The sequence below is a fragment of the Nannobrachium achirus genome, assembly GCF_963921795.1.
Source record: "Nannobrachium achirus genome assembly, chromosome: 13".
NCBI classification, from domain to species: Eukaryota; Metazoa; Chordata; class Actinopteri; order Myctophiformes; family Myctophidae; genus Nannobrachium; species Nannobrachium achirus.
Genome location: NC_137833.1, coordinates 31,739,610 through 31,762,857, shown reverse-complemented (window position 1 = coordinate 31,762,857; position 23,248 = coordinate 31,739,610). Strand labels below are relative to the sequence as shown.

At 41.6% G+C, this 23,248-nt stretch overlaps 1 protein-coding gene across 1 annotated transcript in view; it reads left to right on the top strand.

The window, feature by feature from the left end:
- kcnh1a (potassium voltage-gated channel, subfamily H (eag-related), member 1a) overlaps positions 1 to 23,248 on the top strand; it is a gene marked incomplete at both ends in the record, with an annotated part of 60,106 nt that overhangs the window by 859 nt on the left and 35,999 nt on the right. The window contains 7 exons of the mRNA XM_080740678.1: positions 3,872 to 3,898; positions 6,377 to 6,500; positions 9,295 to 9,401; positions 9,755 to 9,883; positions 12,306 to 12,424; positions 13,073 to 13,465; positions 22,511 to 22,537. Coding sequence (XP_080596804.1) covers positions 3,872 to 3,898; positions 6,377 to 6,500; positions 9,295 to 9,401; positions 9,755 to 9,883; positions 12,306 to 12,424; positions 13,073 to 13,465; positions 22,511 to 22,537 — 926 coding nt within the window. The remainder of the gene's footprint in view (positions 1 to 3,871; positions 3,899 to 6,376; positions 6,501 to 9,294; positions 9,402 to 9,754; positions 9,884 to 12,305; positions 12,425 to 13,072; positions 13,466 to 22,510; positions 22,538 to 23,248) is intronic.

Sequence of the window (23,248 nt, the reverse complement as noted above, 5' to 3'; positions counted from 1 at the left end):
GTAGCCTATACATTTATATAAACATATAAATGCTGTTAAATAACACTGTTGTATGAATTGCAAAATTATAACATAATATATAAGCACACAAACTCATCTGATCTCATAAGTGAAGCCACAATTATACGTACTACAAAAATATAGTCATTTTCATTTTACCTGGTATTAATACATAGGGGAAATCATGTTTATTAACATGGGTTACGTGTATTTTAACATAATTAAAGAAAATACAGCAACACTTTTTTGATGAAACATTAGATTAGGATACCAAACATTTAGTTACCGATCATCTCAATAAAACAAACCCAAAGGTTATGACTTAATCTCTACGTCGATGTTGTTCAGTGCATATTTTATGAGATAACATATTTGCATAAATCACAAATTCACAATAGAAAATGTGTTTTATATTCATCTGCTATATAGTAACTTTTGATTCTGATAGAACAGAAATGTGTGCCTATCCACCTAATACTGTACCTCCTCTTAATGATTGGCCTCTAACAATAGTCACCCTTTAGTTGTCCATAACTAAGAGCCCAACACCTCTTCTCCATTTAAGGGAGGGAGCAAGAAAAGACAAGACATTGCAACACACTGTAAGAGCTGTATTTTTATTTTTGGCAAAGTTGAGGACTAGGCTATTATGTCCTTTGTCCAATGTATCTTGTCCTGCAACTTAAGTTCAATGTGCAGTTTTAACAAGAGTGTGTATGTTTAAAACATTTGAAACCTCATATGTCGCTCGCATTTTCACTCACACAATAGCTTCTAATTTCTGTAATTATTGAGAATACTTGAAATCATTTTGGCATATTCCGTGGTTGAGAATATCACGTGTTTTATCTAAAAAATATATTTTAAACCCAAATTGAAATGACTGGATAGCTGGATTTTGAGTTTGTAATTATGACGTTTTACAGACTAATGTTATGTAATATTATTTTATGGCATTTCCATATTATTAAATATGGTAGGTAACATTTTTGGAACAAGATGTGTCATAATAAGCTTAATAGAGATAAAACAGGGGCACTCTAACTCCATCACACCACTCTCCTGTCTTCCCTTTCCTGCTGTTTACATTTCTGTCAAAACAGCAGGAAAGGAAGGACAGGAGAGTGCTGTGAGAGTGAGATGGAGTGAGAGCCCCTGTTGTATCTCTAATAAGATCATTATTATTACACAACTTGTTCCAAAAAGAATGGCACCCAGTTATGAACATGGTGGGTCATTTTCACTGTCCTTGAGTCCAGTATAAGCAGGGGTGTCGCACCAAATTCTGGGCCCTGCATGGGTACAAGGATTCACTGTGGGCCCCCCATGAATGTTCTTCATATGGGGGGAACTGGTAACGCATTATTACGCATTATTTTGTGCTTTAACTATTGACAAATAGCAGATATACAAGCTCATAGAGCTTGTAGATCTGCTATTTTTGAAAAATGTTTAAAAGGTGTGCAAGTCTTTGAATATTTCAAATCCTTCTAAGGTTTTTTGAAAAAAACGATGTTTCTATGTCAGTGGTGCTCAAACCTTTTCGTGTGAAGGACCCCCCAAAATGATATGTATTTGGCCACGGACCCCCATCTCAAAATATTTAGTTCCAGGGACCCGCCCAGAAGCAAAATTTGAGTTACAAATGTTCGCTTAAAAAATACATTTTTACAACTTTTCAAAAATAGCAGATCTACAAGCTCGCAACGTGGCACTCAGTGACGCCCCTGAGTCCAGTATAAGACAATATGCATATTGACATGTTACTGTTCATGCAGTTGGAGCGGAAAAGTGATACAAACTATAGAAAAAGTGCTCCTTGGAGCACAGGTCTCCACCAGGTCAGTTAGGTTATTGTGGGCCAGCAATGTTCAGAATCCGCCAATCAGGATGGAATATGCAAAATCGGACGGATCCGTCTTGATCACTTGACTTATAGATGTATCGATTTACGTGATGGACAAAATGTGTAGGTGTAATATGAAAATAATTTGTTTTGCAAAAAGCGGCCTCCTGTTGGAGCTATAATTTGGCAACAATTAATCATCAAGTATAATTTCATAATTGTTTCAGCCCTATCCAGACCATTACTTTCATATTTGGTGCCGGGAAAGAAATAATTTAGTTTTATTGTCCCTCAGTTAGTTTCCCTTATCCATGACACCTCTGGGTGTTTGGATCTTTGAGATGTAAACCACATCAATTCTGAAATCCAATTTATGTTGTTATTGAAATGACCTTTGGCAGTTCAGTGTGGAATAGTGAACAAAATAGAATAATAACATTATATAAAATAATTGTTGTCTAGATTTCTTTTTTACATTTATGTATTTATTTATTTCACCAACATGAGTAATGTTAGTATACATCTGCCTGGAAGAGCTCCATTCACAATATGATGGAATAGACTATTACATCCATGTCTCTCTTACCTCTAGCTTTTAGATTAATGGGTTCTTTAATTTGCAAGTCAATACTTAGCTTTCCTAAGATAAAAGGAATAACTTAAATTACATGTCAATTTTGTTATTTCCATCGAGGTTCTCTATTGTTGTTGTGATGTAAAGCAAAGCAATCCTTTGAATCTATACAGGCCCTAGGGGCATGAGCCTAGACTAGTTCTTGTTTCTGATGTGTAAATAAGGTGGCTCTCATGGTAGCTTGGGAGTTTGTAACCAAATGGTCTCAGAAATCTTATTCCATCAACAGCCAATGTGTGTCCAAGTATCAACTACTTTCGTGTCAAAGTGTGCTTGAGCTAGACACTGAACAGTGAACACGCCAACTAGCTCATTAATTTAAGTCACCCTAGAAAACAATGCCAAGTAAATGTCTAACAAAATGACCTAGAGCACATGTAAAGGCCCTGATCAAGACTATTCCCCTAAATACACTGGATATACATTTTAGTTGGCCATGTATAAACATGCACCAATATTCTGTAAATGGGGGGTTTCTTATATTTATTTCCTTTCCCCCATTTTTGACCATATTTGAATAATTGAGTCAATATTTGCTAAACCTAAATGATAGATTTGTCCCCTAATAGTGGTCTTTGTATGCTGTGTCTAACTGTTGGCAAATTCTTATATGGCTATTTTTCTCTGCTTCCATCTTACCTATGGATCTACATATAATACGTTACACATGTATGGGAAGTTTTTCTTTTCACTCCGATGATATAGTCACTATCTGTCCCTAAAGCCTCTACTGCATTTGGTAAAGGGGCATTTAATAATAATAATAATAATAATAGCTGGAATTTATATAGCGCTTTTCTAAATACTCAAAGTCGCTTTACAGTATGTGTAAGTGTGTGTGTGTGGCAGAGAAAAACAACAACTTTATTAGAAAAATTTAAGTATGCTGCTCACTGTGCTTGGAATCAGATGCAAAATTATCTGCATCTTTGGGAGCTGGTCTCACTGGATGCATTTAAAGTAATCCTAAATCCATCTGACTGTAGTTGTTTTGATTCATATTGCCTCTGTTTGATGTTTGGCCCCCTGATATTGTGATTAATGCTGATGATATTTTATGATTTTCTTCATTTTTAAATTGTCATATTGTTTGTTTTACCTCTGCTGCCTGTCTTAGCCAGGACACTTTTGATGTCTGTCTCATACTGTACATACGTTTTCCTAACACACTTCAGGTCAGAGCCTCGCTGTGACAAATAGTTTATTGCTGGCCAATGTGTGTCCACATTGTAAACAGGAGCTATCCAGTTCAGGTCAGAGAGAGGCAGCATCGTAACACTTGTTTGAGAGTATTATAATATTACCATCTTGGTGGTCACTTCAGATCCTTTATTTAGCGAACAATGATGTTTCTCTCTGTTATTTATTAACTTTTCTTTTCAATGTTTCAGTTTGGACACTGTCACATAGACAGACAGGTACTATAATACATATAGATTGTAGTGTTGCCTATGTTTCCCCCTCTCTAATATCCCTTTCTTTGTAGTGTATTGTAGTGTATCCTAAAATGTTCTATACCAAATGTTGTTAATTTACAAGGCACACATTTGTTTGATATTTTAGACCATAATTGTATGTGTTGCCACGCAATAGTAAATTAACATTCATAGTGCTTCTACCAAAATAACTTATCCTTGTTTACACACATTTACATGCACATGACCATTGTAAACTAACACATTGGAATGGAACTATCATCCTCTGTCATTCTGTGTCAATAGTATGTGCTTACTTGTCAGGTGAGTCATGTGTTTTATTGTGATGTGATCATAGAGATGTTGATCAGTTGCGCGTGGGTGTGTGTATGTGCGTGCGTGTGTGTGTGCGTGCGTGCGTGCGTGTGCGTGTGTGTGTGTGTGTGTGTGTGTGTGTGTGTGTGTGTGTGTGTGTGTGTGTGTGTGTGTCCATACCTGTCTTGGAAATTGTGTCTTGTGTAAATGTTTGTTTTTGATTTATTTTCACGTTCCACCCTGTTTCTTTCCCTATGAGGCGGTCAGAAAGATTGAATCTTTGCATCAATAATTTATCTTCAAATTGTAAAAGTTATCATTTAATAATTGTTTACAAATATTATTCACATTTTATTTTATTTTATCATCCATAGTTTATCTGTTTCAGAAGTGGAAATATTCATTTGAAATGAACAATATAAACAATCTGTGAGGCTTAACTACCTTAGCTATAACATCTTACACATATAACTGTAAAGGCCTGATCCATACTTTGACCAAAACCGCACTTTTCATTCAAAAGGTCCGGTTCGACTACAAAATGACGTCACTCGTGAGCAAGTTCTGAAAAGCCTTACAGAGAATCAGAAATGTGTACGTCGGAAATCGCAACTCACCGAACATTTCGAAGATACTATGGACAGGCCTTAAGTGCGATATTATGCAGTCTGTATTGTACGCAGGATAATCATGTTTATGTTTGTGTTATTATGTTTTGTCACATATGGTGAAATTAGTAGAAGCAATGAAACTCATCAAAATGGGCCCATCATCTCCATAAAACCACAGTTTGCAGGATCATATAAGAGGTTGACCATTCTTAGGTCCAAGAAATTATTAATCTATGACACTAGAATTAGCTTAGTAACAGTAAGGAACATTTAAGCTTTTAAGAGTAAGTATATGATTATAGTATTTTACATTATTTCAGCTTCAATACATGTTGACTTATATCTTCATATCCTTAAATAGGCTATACAAATAAAATGTTAAGACGAGAATTGATGTATCTGTAAAAATGCTGATAATCTATGAAAGAGCATATGTTCACATTCAATTTAAACTGGGATGTTATGACAAGTTCGAATGATTGCAAAACCAGCATACAACAAATTATCCATTTTCAATGTTAAAGACCTTAACAAGGGATTTCACGCGGTGTCCGGATGATGCAAGGGTAAAGTACCAGCCCACCATAGTGGTGACTGGGGTTTGATTCCTCCATGGTGCCTCCACTGCAGCTTGGTTGGGTGCTCCAACGGACAAAATTGACCGTGTTTTTTGGTGGCAAGCCGGCAAGGGGGCATTCTCGGTCGCTGCACCATCGACAGAGAGTTGCTTTTTCAGGGATACAGTAAGAGGAGGAGGGGTCTCCAATGACATAGAAACATTTTTTTGCTGCCGGCATGGCTAATAAAATACGTTTCTTTTCAGGCCCAACTGAATTTGTCAACATTTCGACATCACTCAAGATAGCTGTGTGTGGATCATTAGTTCATTTCTTTTAAAGATATTTCTTTTAGATAGTTGGTTAGTGATTTAACTTTTTGCATTTCCCAGACATGTGGATTAGGTCCCCTTTGGATACTGGCATCGGCACGTGGGTTATGTCTTGTGACTGATTTATATGTAAAATGTTGAATTGAATTAGCCTGTGTTTGGTGTTTGTTCGTTATTTGTGTTATTTGTGTCTAGGGACTGCCACAAATGCAAGGTGTATTCATGTTGAATGTATTTTTCCCCATTTGTTTTTGATTTGTACTATCCTCTCGTCTTTCATTTCATTATTCAGCATAATGTAATCAGAACACTTGCTAGTGTGTGCCGCGGCATTCAGAACTTCACCACAACCATACATTATCAAACTTTTTTGCTCACATTTACAAGTCATTGAGGTTAATGGTAATGTTCAATTAGGCATTTCTAAAGACATATATTACAGCATATTAAGTGTTGTCATTGATTGAACAATTGTTATTCCATTGCATTTAGCCCAGATTGTTAGGGTTGGGGTTTTGTTTGAGATCAAATGCAATTGTCATTTGTCTTTCTATGTTGATGCAAGTACAGTAGCTTAATTATTTGTCAGGTTTTTTTTCTAACACAGTTTCTTTTTCTAACACCTTCAAGTATTCAGCCTTTTCTTTCCCATTTCATTTTAAACAGACACCAACTTTGTCCTTGGAAATGCACAGATAGTGGACTGGCCCATTGTCTACAGCAATGATGGTTTCTGCAAGTTGTCGGGGTACCACAGGGCTGAAGTCATGCAGAAAAGCAGCACATGCAGGTAGGCAAGGTGATATTTCAGGTCAAAACCCAAGATAGCTGTATATTAAAGTCATACTGTGATAGTACATTTCTCTAAACAATACTTTTAGTCACACAAGTCTGCCCCCAACACTTACACCAAAATGCACCGACAATGTAAGGGAAATGTACAATCTGGTTACGTTCCAAAATTTCCTTGGCGCTAGGACCCTGCAGCATTTGTTTTGGAGTGGAACTGAATTCTGCAAATCAGACCAGAGGACACCTGGTGTTGCCAAAAATTATACTTAAATGAATATTACACAATATGACTTTACATCAATATTAGATGTGAGAAATGTGCAACACTTGTGACTAATTGAGTTGTCAGCTCACGTACAGCCTTTAACCACTTGAACCGTCACAGCTTGTCCGTGTCTCTCTGGTCGTCCGGACAGGTAACGCCTGACACTGTGGTTCCCCTGACACATCACTGTGACATCACAGGTGACATCACAGTGATGTCAGATACTCAGAGCAGGGATCTCCATATATGGGGATAAAAAGGTGACATCATAGTGATGTCAGATACTCAGAGCAGGGATCTCCATAAATGGGCATAAAAGGGATTCTGTTAGGGATCTCCATATATGGGCAAAAAAGGGATTGTATCCCAGATGATGCCCTGGAGAACCACACTAACAGAATCCATATATGACCCCGGGGGCATAGTTCTGCCGATTTAAAATGACTCCAATACGGAACTAAAACTTCCTATGATTGGCCGCTAGTTGCGCTGTCCCCCCCCCCCCCCCCCCCCCCCCCCCCCCCCCGCCGATCGCAAAAAGAATTTCCCACCATTGGATCCCATTCATTTTCCCCTTTCGTTTTCTAACCTTAATTAACATTTTCATGAATACTGTATGGTTCCTATCGCTAGTTAAACAATGCCTTTCAATCACCATCATATTCGTCAAAATGTGGTCCAATGTATTTTAAAATAAATGATAAAGTTGCGGGGGGTTTGGCCAACTAAACTGATACCAGCCGGCTGTGTTCTTCTTCGTGTGCTGTATTTCGGGAGGCTCCGACCACATTCTCCCATGTATCCCTGCGTTGCACGTGACCGTTGGCAGCCAATAGCATCTCTGATGCTTTTACAATTCTGTGATGGCGACACCCATTCCAAGGGGTAGAAAGGGCCATTTGCGCTGCATAGAAACCAATGGCTTCGCTTCGTCCATATTTTTCTACAGTCTATATGACCAAGACAGATGGCCAAGACGAGGTCGCTTTTCGCCCTTAAGCGTCTTACTGTACTTAGTTGACCGGTGACCCCTTTGTATTCGGTCCTCTGCTTTTTTCCCTCCAATTGCAACATTTTCACAGAATGTTTATGGCATGCCCTGATGCCTATAGGGATGCCTGGGTTCATCATCATCTTTGTTTAATGTTTGTTTGACCTGCGACAAGCATTTGGTGAGCTGCTCACCCGATGTTTGTCGCAGGTAATTTTCCAGCAATTGTTAGTGCAGCTGTCAGTCAGTCGCCTTTTCCCACCCAGACATCAAGGTAGTGATGTGGGGAGTACTGGGCACCTTTTCAACCAGAAAAAAAAAAAAGAATGGTGTCTTTAACTTTGCATACACGCAGTAGATAGCCTTGGGAACCAACGATTCCAGAGCCAATGCACCTCAGTCTGTGTGTCCCGATGAAGCCGGTCGATTTGACATATGGTCCGAGTGCGTGCCACCAAAACAGTGGGAAGGATTAGCGTGGCAAAATAAAGTTTATCTAGAAAGATGGAAAGATGGATGGTTAAGGAAATAAAGTCAGACAAGTACTATAGTCTGGTTGCCCTGCTGGCTAGTATGTCGCAGGACTTACCCCCAATCCAACCCTTGATGCTGAGTGCCAAGCACGGAGGCACGAGGAAACATTTTTGTATTCTTTGCTATGACTCGGCCGGGGATTGAACCCTTGACCTTCCACTCTCAGGGCAGTAACTACAAGGCCACTGAAATGTTAAATGGATGTGTTGCTTCAAGCCTCTGTGCAGTCACACTTATATCTGTAGTTGAAAGCAAAGCTGTGACAATGTAGTCCTGAATGTTTCCAGCAAGCCTTTCTCAGTGATTTTGGATCAACCACTTCTGAATAGGCTATTTAGATTCAGATATAGTCTAATTAAAATGACCCTTCCCTTTGGATTTCATATAATGCCACTTATATTTAGATCAAGCTGGAACATGGTGCTACCAACTGTACCAAGGATGGCATTAACTAGCAAAGTGAGATGAATGTCAGTGCTGTGTGGTTAAATGATTGCTCATTGCTGCTTGACCCTCTCTTCGGCTTTAATTCATTTTTGTGAGGTTCTTTTGCATAAAGCCAATTAAGGCGTTCAGAAACCTTTCTATCTTTTTACGCAGTCATGATTTATTTTCAACCATGATTAATCAAATTGAAATGTAATTTCATATAGCCTAATTCGACAGTGGAGATTTGCACAAGGAGATTGTTCATCACTCCCCGACACAGTCAATTTAAAGTACTGTATATAGTGAATAACGCAAAATTGTATAATATTTAGTTGTGCATGTATCACAGATTGTTGGCATTTTTTTGTGTTTAAGATGCACTAAATGGAAATTTGAAAAGATATACTCTGGACATACTGAAACAGCACAAAATAGAACAAAATATAAATCATTATTTCACCTTCAGAAAATGTGTTTTTGCAATGTTGTGCAAAGATGTCTGAATGTCAGCTTTTCTCATTATGCCAATGGCTGTTAAATATTCAAAATGTGATTTTCCCTCGTGTTTTCCAGTTTCATGTATGGGGAGCTCACAGACAAGGACACAAGTGAGAAAGTGCGACTAACGTTTGAGAACTATGAGATGAATTCATTTGAAATACTAATGTACAAGAAGAACAGTAAGTAGCATCGTCAAGTGGAGAGATAAATGTGTTTTTTTCCCAATCTCTTACTATGCAAATGTATTCCTGGCCTCTGTAATGTACAGCAGAGTTCAAAGGCAGCCCAGAACATATCTAGCTCTGTAGAACTACTAATTGGTTGAGAATCACACCATGTATTTATTTCCACATGCAGCATATAACCTTTTTCTACCAGCAGGTGTTACTAGAAATGTATCAGGTTCTGAAAGACTAAGTAAAGTTGCAACATTACACTTTTGCTGTACAATATGGATTTCTGGTTAACACCATTGACTGAAAAGTAATTAAATGAGGATCAATCCCCCCCCCCCCCCCCCTTTTTTTTTCAGGGACACCTGTTTGGTTCTTTGTAAAAATTGCTCCCATTCGCAATGAACAAGAGAAGGTTGTTCTATTTCTTTGCCAGTTCAGTGACATCACAGCCTTCAAACAGCCCATTGAGGATGACTCTACCAAAGGTTGGCATCAATAAATTAAACCTGTCTGGTTTCTCCTGTCAGATGTGTTTTAAAGTCACATTTTGCATTGTGAGACAATAATACAATACAACCAATATTTGCACATCCGTGTTTCCCCCCTCCTTTCTAAAGCATGTTGTGAAAAGCCAGTTCAGTTTAATAACAGTTAAAGCGGTACTTTGTAACTTTTCTTTTAATGAATAAAATGGAATTTGGCCAATCTGTATGGTAGAGTATGTTAATACAAAATAACTTATACAATTGGGGTGGTTGTATTTGGACTCCCTGCTCCATTGAGACATTTAGATCGTGTCAAAGGTCATGTCTCACCTAGACACTGGATCTGACACATTTTTACCTGATTATCAATATTCAATTTATCCCCTGACAGGGGTTGACGCTAACGCCTGCCGGCTTGCCCGGGGCAAGTAAAACAAAAGGTCAGGCAGGTGAAGTTTGCTACCGGCGCATTTTGAGAAACAGAAACAGAAACGAGATATCTGTCTTCTTTATATATTCTTGAACAGGACTAGCGTCCGTCTCCCTCTCTCTCTCTCCAAGTCCCTCCCTCCCCACACACACGCGCAAGCTCTGTTGAAAATAGCTGATCTACCAGCTCATGTTATGCAGCTGAAGACATGATGAGCTGCACCCAGGCCAAACTAGTTATACGTAAATCAGCGGGTTTCATTTGCGCAAAAACATCAATGTGAATCCGTTTGCAGGATCAATCTCCTTCTCTCCAGAGAATGTCTGCCACGGCAATCGCGGCATGCCGCCCGTCTTTCTGCTTGCAGCGACCGACGCAACAAAGCTAGTCGCACACGATCGCTCCGACACGCGACGCATTATTTTCAGATCATTATTCATGTTGTGACACAAGTAGTCTATAAATCATTCAAAGATAATCACTGTTTGTAAAAAAGTAAACACTAGTGCAAAACAACAATCTCTGCTCCACTTCCATCTACATTCTACAACATCCTCTTCAGTCTTCCCACGGGGAAGATAATGTCGTCAATCTGTGGGCCGAGACCCCCAGAGAGGTCCCCAAATGATTTTGGGAGGGTCCCCCCTCCCTAGATGACCGTGAAGTCATAATTTAAGGACTTAAACCCTTTTTAATACCTCAAGAAAGAAAAGAAAAAAGCCCATTACCTCATAAAAAGTAATCAACAAACTATACAATCATTAGCCAAATAATATAATAATGAGGGAAAATAGACGATCTACAAGCTCACAACACTTAAAAACATTTTATTGGGGAACCATCTAATTTTCTGGGAACCATTTGAATGACCACATGTGGGTCCTGGAACCCATTTACATTGAAAAACTAGCAACATCACAGCAAGTAGAAGGTAACAAATAAGTTCAAATGAACGGTAATAAAAAATGTGCAATTTTACGATTATGAGGGCAAGTGGCCATGACCTGAGGGCAAGTAGAACATGACCTGTACTTGCCCGACGGGCAAGTGCCTCTGAGACCTTAGTGTCAACCCCTGCCTGAGCAAGCAGGCAGGCTCCATTAGCTCAATAGTAAAAATGTTAGCACTTGAGTAGGAAACCGGGATAAAATCCAGGGTAGAAGAGGACAGTTACATAGGGCAGCTTTAAGACTCAGTGCTCCCCTCCTGAACTCTTGCCAGATTTGTTGAACCGTTTGGCACCTAAAAATCTGCTCCCACACCCATGCTTCCCACTACTACATTACAGCTGATTGAGTACTTCTAACTGCCCTTGAGCTGAATGGCCATAAATGCAATCTGTATCCACCCATGCAAAATATACATATAGTAGTCTATAATGTATTTAAACTATCCACTAATTCACATAACATGATAACATGAGAAACACCTTTATACACACCTGTGTGTATAACCTTTTTGATATAGAAAAGGGATTGGGGACCCAGGGGAAGAGGTGGCTTGTTTTCAAACAACAGCTTTCTCTTCCCCTTAATCCATTGAGGGTGAGTGAAGTTGCTACAAATCTTATGGCAGAAGCTTACATTTTTACATTTTCACAACTGTGCGAACTGTGCAGTCATTGAATAACTACTCAATGAATATACTGTCAAATAAAAAATAAAGGTAAGTTTATATCTGTAGATTTTTAGAATTTTGTGATTGCATCTATGAATAGAATATACATGTCTAAGGGTACAGTCACACTGACGTTTAATTCTACGTATGAGGGCGGATTCTGCCAATGCTTTTCAATGGGAATGCAGTGGTTTCTTGCCATTCGTGGATTTCTGCAAAAATACACTCTGTTCCCATTGAGAAGCATTGGCAGAATCTGTCCACATAGGTAGAATTAAACTTTGGTGTGACCGCACCCTAACAGATAATCTCTGATATCATGAAATCCTCTCATCTTGTGAGTTGAAACATTGTTCCTGATATGTTTGTCCCCAGGTTGGGGAAAGTTTGCTCGTCTGACTCGTGCCCTAACTAGCAGCAGAGGTGTGTTACAACAGCTGCAGCCCACAGTTCACAAGGGAGAGAATGTCCACAAGCACTCCCGCTTAGCTGAGGTACTATGTTGTTGAGTTACTTTCTGATTCTGAATGATGACGAAAAACGCACCACACTGCTTTTCATGCTCCCAGATATTTAAAGGAACGCTTTCACTATCAACATTATCTTTATGCTGTAGTATTGTTGTAGGGTCAACATTCCATTAGCAGTCGTATGTCATTCTGTACAGTTTTCTGTATCTATCAGAAAGTTTACTCTAGTGATATCACTTAAGTAAAATCTCTTTTTAAACTAAAACCCTTACTTCCCGTTTTGTAGTCCTTTTTTTGTAGAGTTCATGGAAAAGTAATCTTGACTTAGACAATATCAGGTTGATGAAATAGTGGTGGGGCTGGTGCTTGCCTGCAAAATGCATCATTGAAATTATAGGCACACAGAGAATGGCCAAAACGGATAATAATCAGCTTTTGAAATGTATGTCCTTCAATAGAAACTATGTATGTTTGGATCCGGAACTCTAGTTTTGTCATGGTATGCCAGTGGGCTAGTAATTTAGGCTACCCAAAACAGGATGGATATTCTTGAGCAGATGAGACAGAGGCCCAAGGGTCCAGGTCCAGGCCCAGTGCCTGTCCCCCAGGTATTTTTCGCCTCTGTATGTCTGATGACTTAATTTATTAGCTGGAATGCTCTCTTCTTGGCAGGTACTACAGCTCGGCTCTGACATTCTACCCCAGTACAAGCAGGAGACCCCCAAGACGCCCCCCCACATCATCCTCCACTACTGCCTGTTCAAGACCACCTGGGACTGGGTTATTCTCATCCTCACCTTCTACACAGCCATCATGGTGCCCTACAATGTCTCCTTTAAGACCAAGCAGAACAATGTGACATGGCTGGTGGTGGACAGCATTGTGGATGTCATCTTCCTGGTGGACATCGTGTTAAACTTCCACACCACGTTTGTGGGACCCGCAGGCGAAGTGATCTCAGACCCCAAGTTGATTCGAATGAACTACCTGAAGACCTGGTTCGTCATTGACCTGCTGTCGTGCCTGCCCTATGATGTCATCAATGCTTTTGAGAACGTAGATGAGGTTAGTGGAGAATCTTCTTTTTAACTATTTTTTGTTAAAGAAATTGTTTTTCTACCACGGTGTAGTCAGTGGGAAAACTCAGTCTATCTCTGACATATTTTGGTCATTTATTATTAGACCTCTATTACAGATAAATCCAGTCCATTTCTGGACAATTTCTTTAAACATATGTCAGTCCTGATGTTGTAAACTACATTGTTCTGAGGGAAACTGTTGTACTAGTCATGCCCATGAACCTTTTGTACTAGCCTTTGAAACAAATTCTATCCCATAACTTTGTCTTCCTAACCACCACTACAGTGCAACAGAACAGGTCACAACATTTAGAGCTGATGTCGTAAAAATACATCAAGATTAAGGATCAGTGAATAGATATACCCAAAGCCAACATTGAAAGTCTCTCTGCCGTACTCTCTGTCAAAAAACTGTTCCTGTTCTGAATCCCAGCTTCCCTGCCTGCACTGTTGTCTTCTTCCTTTTCTGGCTTTCCAGTTCTTGTACGTTTAGGAGAGAGTGCAATGTCAAATATTGACACTCATACAGTTTCAAAATGTGACATCTCAAACACACAAAAATCCCACGCTGTGTGTAGAATAACAGACATACTCTAAACAGAACAATCAGAACAATCCGTTCTGTGGAAATCCAGACTTTAAGGTTGCAAAATAAGATGCTGAACTTATAGTTGATCCAAAATGCCTGCGATAATATAACAAACATATTTTCAAAGTTGTTCTCTCTCCACAACTCCTATGACAATAGACTGTCATAAAAGGCACATCTTGGCAAACATTTGCCTCATTATATTATGGAGCTCTCTCTCACTATTCAATAAAAAAAGTATCACTCTCTTATACGTTTATGTATATAAGACTTATACAGTATATACATAAGACTTATTGAGCTATATTTTCGACCATGCCTTACCCCTTATCGCTAAACTTCTTTGCCTTGTTTTACTATTTTGAAAAACATTTAAAAAGTACTTCAAATAGCCAATCTACATCGACATGTTGTGAGCTTGTAGATCAGCTATTTGAAATATTTAAAAATGTTTTTCAAAATAGTAAAACAATTTTGTATTTGAGGAACAAATGCAACTCTTTGTTTGTTGACATTGCCCTATTATAGCACCACCAGGAGGCCGATTGTTTTATATTACTCCTACAGATTTTGTCAAGACATCACGTAAATTGATACACATTATCTCTATGGTCTTGTGGTCAAGATGGATCTGTCCGATTCTTCCAGACAGAGAAAATAAGTAAGTCTTGAGCAAAGACTTAAAAACATTGATGGACTGAGCAGATCTAATACCAGTAAGACTCCCTAATATCTCCACAAATAGGGCAAAAATGTGTTTTTCCAAAATGTTCCTGATCCATGTTGATGACATGAGTGTAGACATACTGTGTAGTGATTTTCGTGATTTTAGGGCAAAATCTGTAGGAGCAGTGTCCAAAAATGTGTTTTTAAAAATCGGCCTGAAGGTGGCGCTATATGGGACAGATTCATGTTGATGGGATGAGTGTAGACATACTGTGTAGCGATTTGCGTGATTTGAGGGCAAAAACTGTAGGAGCAGTGTCCAAAAATGTGTTTTAAAAATCGGCCTGAAGGTGGCGCTAGAAGAGGGCCATGTGAGAAATGAGGGGTGGGGTCTCCGCGTTGCCTTGGCGGACGAATAGGTACCGGCCCCGGCTCTCCCGGACGCTCCTAGCCCGAGTTACGGCATTTTATGTGAGCTGCAGTGGAGGGGGTCCTCCACTGGGGGCGCCACCACTTTTGCATCCGTTCTGGAGCACCAGGAGTGGCTGGTCCCCAGGAATTCCCCCGTGAGCAGCCCCGTTGGGGTGGTCATTTGGTCATTTTTGCACATTTGGTCATTTTTTACACCTGGGGGTCCCCCAGGGACCTGGGGGTCCCTGGAGCTCCGGGGGTCCTTGGAGGTTGTAGTTTGGCAGGTAAGGAGTGTGTGTGCAAAAGTTGGCATGGATGGGGCCAACGGTTGTGGAGATATGAGCAGGGCAAAAGTGTGACGTGTGACGTCTGACTCACGGACGGACATTTGTTTACACCTGGGGGTCCCCCAGGGACCTGGGGGTCCCTGGAGCTCCGGGGGTCCTTGGAGGTTGTAGTTTGGCAGGTAAGGAGTGTGTCTGCAAAATTTGGCATGGATGGGGGCAACGGTTGTGGAGATATGAGCAGGGCAAAAGTGTGACGTGTGACGTGTGACTCACGGACTCACTCACTGACGGACAGCCTGTGGAGGTTTTGGTAGTAAATGCGACCTACGGTCGCAATAATGGGGCAGGCTGTTTCAGAGCCTGTGACCTGCAGCCACAAATGCCCCTGGTTTACATGCTGAGCTCCACCACTAGTAACTTACCAGTAAGACTCCCTAATCGGGAGATAAGCGACCGTCAGGTGACATGTATACACAAAGAGGGCTGTAAGTGGCATTGGTTCCTGGGTGTAGGGGGACGTGTAGACATAGTGTGTACCGATTTGTGTGATTTTAGGGCAAAATCTGTAGGAGCAGTGTCCAAAAATGTGTTTTGCAACAATCGGCCTCATGGTGGCGCTAGAAGAGGGGCATGTGAGAAATGAGGGGTGGGGTCTCCGCGTTGCCTTGGCGGACGAATAGGTACCGGCCCCGGCTCTCCCGGACGCTCCTAGCCCGAGTTACGGCATTTTATGTGAGCTGCAGTGGAGGGGGTCCTCCACTGGGGGCGCCACCACTTTTGCATCCGTTCTGGAGCACCAGGAGTGGGTGGTCCCCGGGAATTCCCCGTGAGCAGCCCCGTTGGGGTGGTCATTTGGTCATTTTTGCACATTTGGTCATTTTTTACATCTGGGGGTCCCCCAGGGACCTGGGGGTCCCTGGAGCTCCGGGGGTCCTTGGAGGTTGTAGTTTGGCAGGCAAGGAACGTGTGTGCAAAATTTGGCATGGATCGGGGCAACGGTTGCGGAGATATGAGCAGGTTAAGAGTGTGACGTGTGAGGTGTGACAGACAGACGGAGGGACGGAGTTACACTTTGTGGTGGTTTTGATAGTAAGTGCGACCTGACGGTCGCAATCAGCAGATTTGTCAGAGGACTCAGAGCTCTGGCTGGGGTGTAGGGTTCCAAGAGCTCAGAGAGATACTGAGGGGCCAGCCCATTTAAAGATTTGAAAGCAAATAAGACTAAAAGAGAACCTTAAAATCAATCCTAAAATTAACAGGGAGTCAGTGAAGTGAAGTGAGGCCAAGACGGGATATTTTTTCACGGTTTATAGTGACAGTAAGCAGGCGAGCAGCAGCATTCTGGACCAATTGCAGTCGTCTAAGTGACGAGTGTTGCCGGTATATAGGGAATTATAGTAGTCAAGTCTTGATGAAAATGAAAGTATGGATTGTGATCTGTTTTGGGGAGAAGATATGTCTTGTCCTTGGCAAGGAGTCGGAGTTGAAAAAAGCTGGTATTGACAACAGAACTGATTTGTTCTTCAAACTTGAAAGTGCTGTCAAGGTTTATGCCAAGGTTTTTGGCCGATGTTGGAGTTAGGGTGCCCAGAGTATTGTAGGATGGGGCCAGGTGTTAATCAAAAATAATTATTTTGGTTTTGTTTTCATTGAGATTTAAAAAGTTAATTTCGTATCCAGGTTTTTATGTCGTTTAAGCAGTCAAGTCAAGTAGTGGTTGAAATGAGTTATTGGATTTGGCTATGAGGGGGAGGTATAGCTGAATATCATCGGCAGTGAAAAGAGATATTGTGTGATATATTGTGACATGGTACTCGAGCCATTAAATCAAGGAGCAGCAGGGTAGCACCGGGACAGCGGGGTTGCCGGAGTCAGTTGTTAAAATGAAATCATTAAAAACCTTCGGAAGAGCCGTTTCTTTGGCCTGGTTTTAAACCTGGTTGAAATTTCTCATGAGGGAGGTTTTCTTTTTGAGTAGTGGATGTACAAGTGCGTGTTTTAAGGCAGCAGGCACACATCCTGAGGTGAGACATGTGATCAGCAGTAGAACAGTTGGGCCAGCCGCACCAACAACCTCAATAAGGAGCTGGGAGGGAATGCTGTCTGAGGGGCAAAAACGGGTGGATGGAGCCATACACAATCCAAGGTTATACCAAAAGTTCAACATCACTTTAAGGCAAATATTTTACATGGCCATGTTGTCACTCTTTAAATTGAGGTGCTGCATGTATTTGAATAATTATTCAGGGAAATAAATTCCTTGACAAACTAGTAGAGTGCTTATCTCCACTAACTCTGCAATTGTACTGATAATTTTGATCAGGTTTCATGATAGTCCAGCCAATGATTGCTTATCTATAGACTCTACTCTGTGGCAGTAGCCTGTGTTCTCTGTTTTACACAATACTTTTATTAATATACATAATACTGTCTGTCACTATACTATTATTTTACAGTAATACAAACTACACTTAGGATAAGCTGGTTTAGTTATAAATGTTGTTTCATGTTTACTGTTAACTCAAAGGATTAGCATGCATTGTTTCATGACATATACTGTAAATTCAGACACTAAGCCCACAACCAACACCACTTGTACTTGCATCTGGTTGAAATTCACCTCCATCTCTGAGATGCCATCATTCTGCCTGAAGGGAGCTGGCTTCTACTATTCATACATTGAAACGAATGTCAAACACAAATACGTATGCACACACAACCACCCACACACACCCACCCACCCACACACCCGCGCACACACACACACACACACACACACACACACACACACACACACACACACACACACACACACACACACACACACACACACACACACACTAAATGTAGCCCCTGGACTCTGCTTGCCAGTGTTCGTTACATCTACAGTATGGATCATAGTGTGTCTGCACATGTGTGTGCCTGTGCGTGCACGTGTGCGTGTGTGCGTGCGTGTGCGTAACAACTGATGTGTTTCTGGGGCAGAGCATGTGCGTGTAAAATGCTGTCATTGCTTTTAATGTCCCAATGTGTCAGTCAGAGGCAGCAGAGTGTATGTTAGCTCTTAGGGATGGGGTGGGTGGTGGTGGTGGTGGTGGTGGTGGGGCGGGGGGGGATGGGGGGGGGGGGGGGGGGGCAGGGACGTGCAGAGAATGTTAGAGAGGCAGGGGCTGACATTTCTAAAAGGGCCTTTTGGTGAAAATATCGAAAATAGCAGACTTCCAAGCTTACAACGCTGGTATCGTTGATACCATACTGAACTGAGCATATAATCAAGTCAATACTGGAGATGTGGCATAATGGCATGGATTTCTACACAGAGAGGGCAATTCTTTTAACATAAGATGTTGCATTCAATGTCAGGAGAGTTTGGATAAGGCAATTCTTTTGAATGCTGCCTTCAGGTATGGCATGGAAAGAGGGCATTTGCATTTCTTTCGCCATAGTAAAAACTGCATTCATGGTCTGGAGGGGGCACTTTTTACAGACGGATACAAGGGCAGGGGCTCAAGCCCCCTTTGATGTCTATGTGTGCACGTGTTTGGGGGGGGGGGCAGGCGGTCTGGTTCCAATGCACACACAAGGCACTGTGAAATGCTGTGGTCACGCTTAAAATACTTGCTTGTGGGCAGTCATCATCAGCATCCATGTGAGCAGTAGGTGCGGGTGCAGCACTTTCCTCCATTCTAGTCTTTCAACGTTTCAGCAGCCTAATCGCTGATGGGGTCAAGAGGGCCTTGAGGTCAGACAAATCACATTACAAGGCAGAGATCAGGAGAAGGTGAAAAACACCGGCATGCTGTCATCTGAAATCACTATGAAGTCATGGAATTCCCTTCAGAATAAATGTTGTGCAGTCGCTTATTTAGAAATCGTACTACTGGAAATAGAAGCAGCAGCCACCGGGCTCCGCCAATATTTTGTCTTTGCATTTGATGCCTTTGCATCTCTGAATACAGTATTATTTTACCGACAGCAGGGGTGGGTCCCAAATGACTCTGGGGCCCTGTTACGCCCCTGCTGTTGTGCCACGTTGGAAATGTTTATCATATGTGTACAAACATTCTTTTTGCCCCGCTACCAATGTGGCTCTAACGATAGCAATGTCAGTCGGTCCGTCCATCCTACAACATTATCTTAGATTAGCTTGATTGCCATGGAATCTGCTGTGCACCTTCCTGCTCCCCAGAGGATGGCCCATATTGATTTTGTTGACCCTCATGACCTTTCCTCAAATGCCAACTATAGGTTTAGAATTTCCTCTGGCACTCAAGATATATCATGATATAATAGGCAAATTACCATAACGATTGTGGTGCCTCCGTGGCCTTTTGTCTAGTGCACGGTTGTTCAGCGTTGACAGTAATGTAGCAGGCCAATGGGCCACTGTAGTTGTGTGGCAGCAAGCTCCAGTTGTCCTGTAGACACGTCACACCTAAACAGCCTCTGGTGAGCGCGAGGCAAGTGAAGATGTGGCTGAGGAGCACCTCACCAATGCTATGCCGGCACCCGGACCAGAGCAGTGGTCTACACCAAGTGAGAGCTGGATGGCAATATAGGCTGCTGTGAGATGGCCTGTGTTTGATGCAGCGGTGTTGAATACCATGTTGACAACCTGTACAGCACAACACCAGCCCTGCAGTTTTTTGGGCGATTATCTCTCTGCAGGCCTTTGTCTTTCCCCTTTGTGGATGGTGGCACACCAAGCGGTTTGAGCTTCATCTCCAACCACCATAGTCAAATGCTCCTCCAACTGGTGCACATTGCTGAGCATCATCAACTTGCTGTCCCAGTGCAGGATGTACATGGGAGATGGTGTCCACTGCTGGTGGTGTTCTTTATTGACAGCCTTGGCGGGATGCTCAATCTGCTGTCGCGTAGGATGCTTACAGAGCAAAGCTTAAACTACGCTGGGAGGAAATGCTCCCCTGGATTGCGTGTCTGGATAAAAACTGGCCAACAACGTACACTCATTCTGCTGTTACAGTGGGGCACAAGGTGTACGCCTTTTACTACTGCCTCAGTTTGTTGTGAATGTCTTCAACACAGTGTCCTTGCGCTGGAGGAGGTTGCTGGCGGTGCCAATTGGAAGAGAGGTTCCCACACATTACCTCACAGCTGTGCTGTTAGAATACACCATCTACATCTGGGGAGGATATAACTACAATGAAAGGGAGTGCTGCAATGTCCTTTTTGCGTTTGATGTTGACACCCACGGATGGTACAAACCCAGGGTTTTAGGGACTGTTCCAGAGGGGAGGGACCACCACTCAGCCTGTGTCTTGGGGAAGGTCATGTTTATACATAGAGGATGGACCCAGACTGAATGCACTAATGACATCTCCAAGTTGGACACCACCACAATGATCTGGTCTTTAATTAACACCAGAGGCACTGCACCACCTGCTTCATCAAGTCACTCTGCCACCGTCATCGGGACAAAGATGTTTGTATTCAGGAGCGTAGGGCACCAGGGAAACATCATCAGAGTGTTTGTCACTGAGACCAACAGCTGGCTGAGTGCGCCTTCTGCACAGCTACGTCCACAAGGACGCTACCGTCAGACCTTCATTGGTCTGTGGAAATTTAACTCAAAGACCTTCTCCTGGAAAAAGGTTGAGCCCATGGGGAAAGGACCACCGGGTCCAATGCATTTCATGCACTGTTTCATTGTGGGAGATCGTATCATGCTCCTTAGGGTATACAAAGATTACTTCACACATAAAGATGACATGGATAGACTTGAGTCCTAACCTGAAGACATAATGCAAGCTAGCAGTTATTCAGTACAGTCTGGAGCAGTCTGAACTCCCACACAACATCAGGTGGGAATTGAAAGCCATCACTACCAACAGCAACTGGAAAATTAAAAAATCACACCTAGTGTGAAGTGAGCAGAGCTTGGCCAATGTGACCCTAGGAATACAGCAAACTTTGGACGAACTAGAGGTTTGTGCCCGCTCCGCCCGTTTCATATTAAGATATTATGATGTCACGTGAAACTTGACCAATCATGGCCCATTTATAGTCTAGTTGGCTGAAATGTTATGTGAATCTTAGCTCACCAATCCACCAATCCTCAAGGTTTTTGGACATATGCCCGTTTATGCCCATCTGATTCGCTGGGGGCATAGACGGCCCTCTCGTGCCCCTTATAAATGCCTCGATATTATGACGTCACCCCTTTCCCTTCTCTGATTGGCTACGGGCCCGTAGCCCGTGATTGGCTATGGGCATAAACACAGACACACACACACAGACATACTGTACATAGATTTGACTAATTTATGTATGGCCCGGTCCGTATGATGTTGATTATGGTGATGCCATCACCCCGTTGATGACGTCACTTTGTGTTATTTCAACGGTTTTCCCTTTGGATGACGTCACACTGTGTTTTTTCAAGGGTTTTCCCAATGGATGACGTAAACACAGACACACACACAGACTTAGCTAATAGATTAGCTAAGTCTGTTAGTTACTTTACAGCAACTAAATAAAAACAACTTCATTGAAGGAAAAAACAAACAAGTTAAAAGATTAAAAACTATAAAAAGAAAGAAATAATAAAGGCAGAAAAGGCAGTGACTAGATACAGCAAGCCGAGGGCAGAGAGGTGAAAGACATGAAACACACGGCTCCTGCTGGAGTTAAACCAGAGATGTTACAACCATATGGTTGGTACACTATCCATTCATCCACCGGTTTGCTCCTGAACGAGTTGTGTTGCTCCAGGGCACTTCTGCAGGCTTCATTCATTGATCCTGTGATAGATCATCTGGGTTTGTACATGACTTCAGTATAAATAAAAATGCTGTTCCATATACCATCATTATACATTTTAGTATTGTTTGTTTTTGTATTTTATCCCCCTTATTTGTTTGCTTATTTGCATTATGTTCAATAGCACGTTTATTGAATATTAGTTTTGTCATGGTTGAATTCACCACTTATTATTGATGAAGTGTCTTTTCTCTCACTTTTGTTCTTCTTTTTTTGTTTCTTTTTCATTCCTCTGTTCTGTTTGCATGGCCCCTCCCTCTTCTGCCTGTTCTCATGCATGGGACGTGATGGGAAGAATTGGAACCACGGAGCTGTCACTCAAGTAGGCTTCAGTTTGATTGGATACCATCATGATTCATGTTCTCTCCCTCCTCCACACGGCTCTGTCACACAAAGGACTGATTTATGTGATCATATCGTCGTTGTCGGGTGGAAACCTTGTATGTCCAAAACCGTTCGTTTTGTATTTATCATTTTAAAAATGATTTAAACTAGTGAAAATAGCCAAATCTACAAGCACACAACGCCTCCCATGTGAGGCGTTGTGTGCTTGTAGATCTGCTATTTTCACTTGTTAATGTGCGACAGTCTTGTATGATGAAGCAGGGCTTTACTTTACATAAAAATGTTAAACCTTTTTAACATTTAACACAAACTGTATGTTTTTGGTACATTATGAACATTATTGAAGTATGCAATGGTGTAAATGATCAAAGAAGTACACTATAAGTACAGACTTATTTTCTTTTCTTTTTGTTTGCAAAAGTAGGCTAGCATATTGTCATGCCTGTGTTCAGTGGGAATTGTTCCTTTTCCAAATAATTGATTCGAGCACCTCAAATACCACAGGACTGGAGTTATCACCCTGCTGCTAAACCTCTGAAACACTCAGCTCATCTTGTTCCTTAATTGATAATTTCCATTTCAGAACAATTCTTCAGCAACAATGTGACTATAAATGACACTCCTCTCCATGTGTGTGTGTGTGTGTGTGTGTGTGTGTGTGTGTGTGTGTGTGTGTGTGTGTGTGTGT